The sequence below is a fragment of the Metopolophium dirhodum genome, chromosome 1 (assembly GCF_019925205.1).
Source record: "Metopolophium dirhodum isolate CAU chromosome 1, ASM1992520v1, whole genome shotgun sequence".
Lineage (NCBI taxonomy): Eukaryota > Metazoa > Arthropoda > Insecta > Hemiptera > Aphididae > Metopolophium > Metopolophium dirhodum.
This window is the reverse complement of record NC_083560.1, coordinates 117,888,568-117,898,883: the sequence shown is the minus strand read 5'-3', so window position 1 is coordinate 117,898,883 and position 10,316 is coordinate 117,888,568. Positions and strand designations below refer to the sequence as shown.

Genomic DNA, 10,316 nt, shown 5'->3' with positions numbered 1-10,316 from the left:
ATTTAAAAAAAATTTAAACGACAAACTACAATAAGCTTAAATACATGTTTTTACAATCAGCATTTTTCTAATAATCAAATTTACAAATTGATAATTTCATATCAGATTTAAATTTTTATTTCTCTTAGGTATTAAAAAAGAATGAAAAAAATGAAAATATATTGATTAGAAAAAAAGTTATTTAGTTTGTCAAGTCTTCCTATACAGTACTGCACCCTCCATATTATATTAAATATATCTATTATAATATTATATTATATTACTCTCGGCTTTCCAAAAAGGGCAATATAAATTCCATTTGTTGGGAAAACCTCCAAGGTGGAATATTCTTGGTAGCTTGACCACTTGTCTTACTTCTACGTCTTCTGATAGCATTTAGAAAACAATTTCGCAATTTAGTCCATTCTGACTTACACTTTTCAGCTATTACAAAAAATATTTTATTACTTGTTTGATGATTTATGAATTTATTTCATATTAAGTGAATATTTTTAATTTTTCATAAGCACGAATTAATAATTAATATTAATAATTTTATATTAAAATTGAATTGTAAATAATAGTCGTAAATAATACTATATACATTACGGTGAAAACACATTTATTGTTCAATATATATTTTGCATTATTCTTATATCTTTGAATAATAAATAATTATTATAGTTGTAATATATTTGAAAATTATTAAGGTAATTTTGTATTGCCATTCATTTTTAGTTTTTAGGTCATCATACCTTTTTCCTATTATATTTTATAGCTAATTGTTTAGTGTAATAAAATATCTTATAATTAACTAATTATAAATAAATTATTATTTTAATATTAAATTTTAAGTATAACATTCTTATTTAAACTTTTTAATATTTACAGATTTTTGGCCACCGGGGAATCTTATAGGTCTTTAGCCTTCAGTTTTCGTCTGGGGTTTAGCACAACCAGAGAAATCGTTGAAGAAGTCTGTGAGGTTATTTGGAAAACATTAAGACCCATCTATATGCCGAAACCCACCAAAGATGATTGGCAAAATATTAGCAGGGAATATAAAGAAATATGGAATTTTCCCAATTGTATAGGATCTCTTGACGGTAAACACATTAATATTCAATGTCCTATAAATGGTGGATCGGCATATTTTAATTATAAAGGAGTAAATTCGATCGTCTTACTTGCTTTGGTAGATGCTCACTATAGGTTTATAACTATTGATGTGGGTTCTTATGGTCGGAATTCTGATGGAAATGTATTTGCTAAATCAGCGTTAGGGAAAGCGTTAGAAAATGATACATTAGATGTTCCACCTGATACACCAATTGAAGAAAATGGAGACTCAATGCCATACGTAATTGTTGCAGATGAGGCATTTCCCTTGAAGCCATATCTTATGAGACCATATAGTAGGGTAACTTTGGGTGGTAATGAAGGAAACAAAATTTTTAACTACCTACTCTCTCGTGCAAGACGTGTAGTGGAAAACGCGTTTGGAATACTTTCAAATCGTTGGCGAGTATTCAGAACAAATATTCAAGTGCAACCTAAGTCCGTAGACAACATAGTACTTGCTGCATGTTGTCTTCATAATATGTTATGCCAAAGCCATGATTTTCAATTGGATGAAACAAATAATTATGAAAGTACCGAAGTTCTTGAAAATATGGAACCGTTAAGAGGGAATAGCACTCAAAAATCATTTGAAATACGCGAGAAGTATAAAGATTTTTTTTTGTCATCTGTTGGGGCAGTACCGTGGCAGTACGAGATGATTCGAAGAGGACGAATTAATATTTGATCAACGATTATAATTAACAAAATGTGTTCCTTGTTAAAATTATTTTAAATTAAAAATTATTCCTTATTATTTGTATACAATAAATAAAAAAATAATAAACATGTATACATTTATTTTTAATATGGTGTATAATAACTTCATAGCTAGGTAGTATCATAGGTTTAACGTGTATAATATAATATCAATTTGTATCAATATTCAATATACAAGTATTATTTCATATTATTAATAATATTATTAATTCGATGTTTAAAAAAGAGTTATTTAAATATTTATATATTAAAATATTAATATCTTACCTGACATTTGTAGATTTTTACCAATCTCTTCCCATGCCTCTTCACGAATGTTCTGATCTTTATAATCGGCGGAAAAAACATCGTATAAAGACTTGTGTTCGCGGACATTTTCAATTAACGACTCTTCAAATGAAGACATTATAAAAAATGTATTATATTTAAGAAACTAACTGAAAATAAATGATTAACCAATTGCATGCCTGCCATCAACCGATGTCTGGAGTAAAATGTCGTATTTTACTATCACACGTCACACGTTTTTCAAAATTGTTTGAAACGCGTGGCGTGGAATCGAGTGGGAACACGTTGCGTGTTATAAATATAATCACAAAACCGAATAATATTTAAAAATAAACGGGTTAACACGCGGTTTAAAATTATCGGCGTGTTAACACGTGGCGTGTAAAGACATGTTAACACGTGGCGTGTGAACAGTGTGTCCCTAGCTATTATACCAATACTAAAAAAAAAAATGTATAGTTGTAAACTAGTGTACTTTATTACGATGTTGTATAAAAAATAAATTTTAAAATACTTTTGAATATATTATGTCACAACTAGACAATACTGCAATAGCCTATAAGTAGTTACAAATAAACAGAATTTAGTCTTGGTGTTTAATGAGTTAAAAATGAAAAAAATGAAAAAAAAATGAATGGGGTTTCTTAGAAGAATATTGTAAGGTGATGGGTCCACTTGCAATTTCATTGGATAAATTGCAGGGTGAAAGGTCTTGTCATTTAGGTTTTGTTTGCCCTACTATACTGGAATTAAGACTTTTGTTAATACAGATGAATAACTTGGTCCACTGTAGACCTTTATGTTTCAATATTATAAGCAGTTTAGAAAAAAGATTTGATTATATATTAGATTTAAAAAAAGTTAAAAGCAAATCCTTCATTTTATCAGCTATAAGCCACCCAAAGTTTAAACTATCCTGGATACCCGATAGATACAAATCATATTGTAAACAAATATTTTTTGATGAGTGCTATTAAATTAATACTGATAAAGATGCTGTTTTGAATACTAATGAAAATGCAGATAGTGACAGCAGTGACCAAGAATTTTTTCAAGTCCTATCAGAGAATTGTTTAGATGTGGAAATTGATATTCAAAGCAATCATAATAATGTTAATGTTCAAGCTATAGAATATTTTAACTCAAAAAATAAAGATTTTACTGTTCTTAATTCATTTCCAATCATAAAAAAAAATTTTCTCAAATACAATACAACACTTCCCTCTTCTGCGCCGGTAGAGCGTTTATTTAGTAGTGGATCACAGATCATGACACCGAGGAGAAATCGTTTAAACGATAAAACATTTGAGATGCTCTTATGTTGTAGATGTCAGAATCTTAATTCAAACAAGTTCTAATTGCATGTAGTTCTAATAATTGTTAATATTTACTGTATGTCTGTATGAAAATTATGACATTTAAAAAAGGTTTATAAACATTGTTATTTGTTTTTGTTTTAAAATATTTTTTTTTCTTAATATTTTGCAGTTGTAATTTTATAATTTATATTTTGTTTTATTAACTATTAAAAATGTTGTATTCAATAATAAAACAATACGCTTATATTTTAGCATTCAACTATTTCTTACCAAACATTGATTATAATGTAATATTTACTATTTATATGTTTTTTAAATATTTAAGGTGAAGTTTATCCTTTTTTATATTGGTTTAATATGATTTACAAGTGGCTATAGCCTATAAGTGCATACAGAGGCATTTGACTATATTTATTTGGAACCAACTTTTCCTTGAGATAATACAAAGGAATAATTTTTTACTTGATTAGTTTGTATTAAAATGTATAAATTATTATTAATTCATTATTGTATGCATTTGTATAACTAAGTAGGGGTAGAATTATTATAGTACTTATTAAAGAATAAAGAGTCAGCTAACTTCATCATTTTGAACATTCAAACCGATACCAGTATTCCAAGTATTGGTTTAAATGTTTTGATGTTTCATTCTTATAGCTATAATATTCAAATAGTTAAATTAAAAGGCTCAATCCGTTGTTATTATAAATATTATGTCATTATATTAATATATATCTAATATTACAAAAATACTAAAAAACATTAAAAATAAGTGTAAAAAAATGATATTTATCTAGATATTTATCTAGATAAATGTATTGTTGTATTTATCTTTATCTAGATAAATTACATTTATGTTATCTTTATTTTTATCTAGATAATATTTTGTTAAAATTATCTTATCTTATCTAGATAATTTTTTAGTTATCTATTCCCAACACTGGCAATAGGCATATTCGCCATATTGTATCGTATGCGTATAAGTCAGGAGTTTTGTATAGCTGAAACAGCTGCGTATACGTATATTGAGCGCCACAAATTCGTGGGGTGAAAAAATATTTCCCCACCGAAATATTACATCATAATATACGGCATACACTCTACTAAAATTTAAAGCGTATAACAAGAAAACTACATGTTAAATATTAAAAATGTATAAATTGAAATTAACAGAAATATATTCAGCATCATAATTTTATAGTGAAAAACTGGGGGTTAGTTGATTTCTTAATTTTAAATGTTTGAAAAATCGATTTTATTTAGAAAATAAGAATCAATTCAAAATTTAATCACAAAGTGTTCTGGACTAAATTTTCATAAACAGACGAACAGGTACGTGTTTTATATAATTATCTCAAGATGGTGATTCTGAGACCTCCGTCGGGTATATTTGAGTATTTGACTTTTGTTCATACATCACAAACATTCAGGTCATGAATATATACATAGGTTCTCTGAAACTCTGAACATTATGTGTAGTATAATAATTAAACTCAACTATGGATGCGGTGGGTTGTTTTGCCGTAGGGGATAACCGTCATCGTCTGTAATGTACACGTATTCAATTAACGCGGAGATCGTACTAGATCGAATCGGCTGCGAGGTTAAAGCGAACTTCGTGTTTAATCGAAATCATGTCTATGCTGCATACATTTTATAATTAAACGTTGGTTTTAGGACCTGTCAAAAGCACTCAGTGGGAAAACATAGATAGATTGACAGTCGAGTAAACAATTATACACAATGTCGTGATGGTATATTAAGGGATGGCTCGGTGCAGGAATACGTATATATATATACGTAGATAAAGCCGTTCAAGGCTCGACTTCATCCCAATATATATTATAATGAACCTATTTCCAATTACATCATCTCAAGTTAACAGCTCTGATTCTACGAAGTCCTCTTGTATACATTATACGACGTGCGAGTTCACAATTATTAAATAAGGCATCACTAAATATATATGCGTTGAACGGTATATTTCAACGTACTTCACAGTTCACACTTAGTTGTCCTCTGTGTAATTCACAATATTACACACGAAAAGTCACCAATTATAATATTAATTAATAATAATATGGTTTAAGGGTTCTAAGAAAAACTCTCCTCAAATTTAATAATTAGGTATATTTTATTATAATCAAATATGTATCTATTGAAAATTAGTTTTGGTATTGTCTGATCCAGTTATTTCATTATTTTTTTTGTATAAACAGTTATTTAAAACTCTCAAACAATTAAAACGTTTAACCACTATATTATTTAGATCATTTATTAAAATATGGCCGTTCTCACTTACCTACGGTAACTTTGAGATGGAAATTTCATATCAAATACTAACTATTGTAGTATATACAGTACCCAGCAATGGATTATTTTTCGTTCAAAGTGGATCGTTTCTAAGGAAAAGAAACATATATCGTGTATTCGTTTGTGCTTGGTTGAAGGGTTGTATATAAGAGTTGTTATAAAGATGAAAAGTTATTATTAATCGTGTTAAAATTATTACACCACGTACCTTCCTGTAAACACACGCGTGATAAGACTGTAAGATGTATTATGGCAGCAACGGTCGCATTACAATTGTATTATACCTACTTAGTAGATACGGATCTTTCAACTTTAAGTATAGGTCCCATTGGCACTCAGACAATTATTATTGAGTACAAAAACATTAAACGTATATATTATAATTTATTATAATGTGAGTAGTATGTGATAATGTAATATACTAATATGTGAGTACCATTTGCATTTCAATTGCATTATATCTACGCAACTTTCAAATTTGAGTGCTCCATCACTCCGGTTGACGCCCAGGAAATTCTTGTGCATATATTATTATAGCAACAAAATACTGTGTATATTATAATAATATAAAATATTGGTAGTATGTATGTAATATGTGAGTACCTATACTATATATTATATTCGAAAACTCGAAACAATTAATATTCCCGAGGTTGAAATAATCGAAAATTGAATTACTCACCACCTGAGAGTTCTTTGTCATATTCTTAACTGTACATATAATATTATATCAAGTTTGAATATTATATTTATGCATGTATATGTTTATAAAGGTACATTTTAAATTCTCGTACGTCAAACCCGTTACAACTATTGGGTATATGGAATTAATGTATGACGAGGGGAGTACGAAACATTTTGCACTTTAGTAGCCGCAGCTGCTGTGGGAAAACAAACATGGGTTTGCGAAGAGTTGTATACATTATATTTCTGGATTGCTATTTTATACGTGTATCATTATGAGAACATTTCAAATTTCGTTTTATTTTGTTTATCCAACTAAAAGCACAACATGAGCATTGACTAAAAGCACAAACAAATTATTAAATATCAAATAAACAGAAAATGTATCGTAATAATAATATTGTTTTTAAACCCACTTAGTTGATGCAATATTGGTTTTAACTTGATGATGTTCAGTAAAATTTTATAAATGATACATGGTAAATAATATTTCCTAACTGTATTTTCACCTAAACACTTTCATGTTAAATGTAATTAATTAAAACATCTACTTATTTTTTTACATCAAATAATAATGAATAATATGCCACGTAACAGCAATTAGTTATTTAGAATTTCCTAATAGTTTAGAAACGTTATTAACTATATTATGTCATGTAAATTCATATGTATTGAATTTGATTAGGCAATTTAATATTTATTATTGGTTACATTTTAATTTATTCTCTTGCATATAAGTCATACAGTTACTTTATACATACCAGACATATGAACTGAATATTGCTTTTATTTTATATTTAATTATACATACTGTACCTAATATATTTTTATCTGAGACTTCTGTTTTGGTTCATATACCTGTTATTTGTAATAATACAAGAGTTATTTGTACGTTAAAAATAAAAAAATAATAAGTTTTAGAAGAAAATTTTTTTTTTAATTTCTAGTGCATCACTTATATAGTGCCACTTTTAATAATACCATTATAGTATATTATATATACTACAATATTATACTACAATACTACATATTTACAATATAATGACAAAATATTATATAATATGTTAGTAAAAAAAATGCCAACGGCACGTAGTGTTCCCAAGCGGTCACCCATCCAAGTACTAACTACGCCCGACGTTGCTTAACTTCAGTGATCGGACGAGAACTGGTGTATTCAACGTGGTATGGTCGTTGGCGAAGATTCCTCTCATATTTGAGCGTATATAAGCTGTGAAGGTGTACCGTGTATGCCGCCCAAGGAAGAATGCAAGAAATTTGAAATATGAATAATTAAAAATAATATAATAACAATATGTTCAAACACCGAGTCCAAATTGTTCAATTACTAGTCCAAAGTGTTTAATCACAGGGGTTATTGTATTTTTTTTAAATATTATAATTTATCTATAGGTATATTGATATAAATTGGTATTGTTTTATGGTATATTAAATTAACTTAAAAATAATATTTTTGTTTTGTGAGTTCATTAATATTAAAATGTATAAATAATTTTATCATGTCAAAAATTGTTACTTACGAGTCACGGAATTCTTGTTTTTGAATAAAGTATCAAAAGTTTATACCAATACTAATAAGATACAACGTGAAAAGTAAAATATCTTGTTAAAAATTAATTTAATTATATTTATTATTATTTCATTGCATCCGTTGGGTAAAATTACACAGGAAAACATATATCATATATCATATTTAAATAATTATTAGAATGTACAAGGTGTTATGATTTTATGAAAATACAAAACACAAAAACGCATTTTTCTCAAAATCGTTCACCTGTGTACCTACGGCATTTTCGCTTATGATGGCAGAACGTGAGTGAGATTTCTCTCATAATCCTGAGTTCAAAAAAAAATCTGATAAAAGCGAGCCGTGTCAGTAGGTATTACAACTATGGTAGTCTTTAAGGGATTCCAACCATTGAGAATTTTGTTTACATCAAAGGCGTGCACAGACTTTGGTCGCAGGGTATATGCACCTGATTTAAATATGTACCTACCCCAAAAATATACATTCCTCTAAATAAATGCTCTTATCTTAAAAATATTTATGATTACCATTGATATTATTACTGCTTCTTATTAGAGAATATTTGGTTTTTAAACATTTTTATGTTGAAAAATTAAGAAATATTTTTATTAAGATGGATTATGTAAGCTGGAGAAGATATAATTTCATAATTCTTGTCACACAATTAAATATAAATATCTAACGTACATTTCTACATATTTGTTAATTTTATTCTTCTTAAAAGTGTTATATTAGGACTTAGGTGATATGACATCTGAAAATAAAGTGTCTGCCAAAACCTGCGGGGAATACCATAGCCCATAGGTACGCTGCACGCTCCGTGCGCTCGCTTACCTATATAATAATAGTGTTGGTTTACACTATAAGGCCATAAAGGGATAGACCTTTACGTTCGATACATAAATGAAGCCGATAATACATTATATTATGTGTATTATTATAATATACATATATTTATTTTGTATTGTTAATTTTTTTATAATATAATAGAATACCATTATTGACGATAGTATAATACCTGATGGATACCTATAATACGTCGCACATGTGACATATCGTGCACATCGTGAAGTTGACGATTTATTTATACTCACAATTGTCATCACTCGCCGTCACCATCATCATGCTGCAAAGTTATATTATATATTATTATATAGGTACATTGGTAATTTATCGTCGTCACCCGTCATATTATATATATAGGATCATAATTTAAATTTCATCAAACATCTCATATATTATTATTATGCATATTTTTATTTAATATTTCAATCATACATGAGTGACATATTGACAGTATGTTACTGTTCACTATTCCCTATATTTATAACTTAATCAATATTATAGATATAATAAATAATAATATGAACTATCAATTTTCAAATAACAATCTACAATTTTGTAATTATAAATTATCTTTATTAATATATAAAGATTAAGTATATATAATGTCTTAGGTATATGTCTGATTGATTCGAAAAATATGCCAATCAATCTTGTGGGAAAAGTCAGTGGGGCAAAATTCACGCACATCGCAAGTAGTTTCCACCCTTGTTCATTGGCCATTACTCATTACTTTCATTAGGTTTCGGTTATATCAGTTTTTCGATTATTATTCTCCACTGATCCATTAAATGGATGAAGTTCTAAATAATTAAGATTTAGAATTAATAATAAAATTGTAATAATATAAAATAGGATAGACTTCTACAATTTAAACAATTTAAAATTTTTACCATTAACTTGTTATACAAATTTAAAAAAAAAAACCAGTGAATAAAATACATAATACATTTATTGTACCTACATAAAAATTACTAATTTTACATCATAATTAATTGTTTGTAGGATATGGATGAATAGGTAAATTCATGGTGGTAATATCATATTACTAACTATTGTAATACAAATACACACATAATTCTTCGATTATTATACTTGTTACGATGTGATATTATAATATTATGATAGGTAGCAAAAAACACTTGTATAGTCGTGTAGAATGTTAATTTTTTAAATTGCATGATTCTATTAACAAAATCATAGACAATTGTATAGGTACAAATCTTAGGTGTACTTGAAAACTTCATGTTTCATTCGTACAAAATAAATTTATTCAGTCCTTATAGTGGTGGGTAGGTACTTACGAATCACGACAAAATGTATTATTCATTTTTATTAGTCAATGGTTATCCGCAATCAGGCGATCAGCAATCTCACACATGAACATGTCTGAAATAGTTAAGAAGACATCTTATAAGATATACGCTAGACTGCTAGAGCACCGCAAGTAAACTCAGATTTCATATTTTATTCATAAGATACAAATAGGTACCTACTTTATA

At 27.7% G+C, this 10,316-nt stretch overlaps 1 protein-coding gene and 1 non-coding gene across 2 annotated transcripts; both read right to left on the bottom strand.

Annotated features, from left to right (window-relative positions):
• Positions 1-259: 259 nt before the first annotated feature.
• LOC132934524 (transcription factor Adf-1-like) lies at positions 260-2,224 on the bottom strand. The gene is made up of 2 exons (XM_061000842.1): positions 2,086-2,224; positions 260-423 (listed from the first exon to the last, which is right to left on the bottom strand). Exons 1-2 carry the CDS (start codon positions 2,222-2,224, stop codon positions 260-262), a joined length of 303 nt encoding a protein of 100 aa, XP_060856825.1.
• A 5,275-nt stretch (positions 2,225-7,499) lies between these two features.
• Positions 7,500-7,618, bottom strand: LOC132937634 (5S ribosomal RNA). Its single transcript, XR_009663747.1, has one exon. It is a non-coding gene; the product is annotated as a 5S ribosomal RNA (ribosomal RNA).
• Between the last annotated feature and the right edge of the window lie 2,698 nt (positions 7,619-10,316).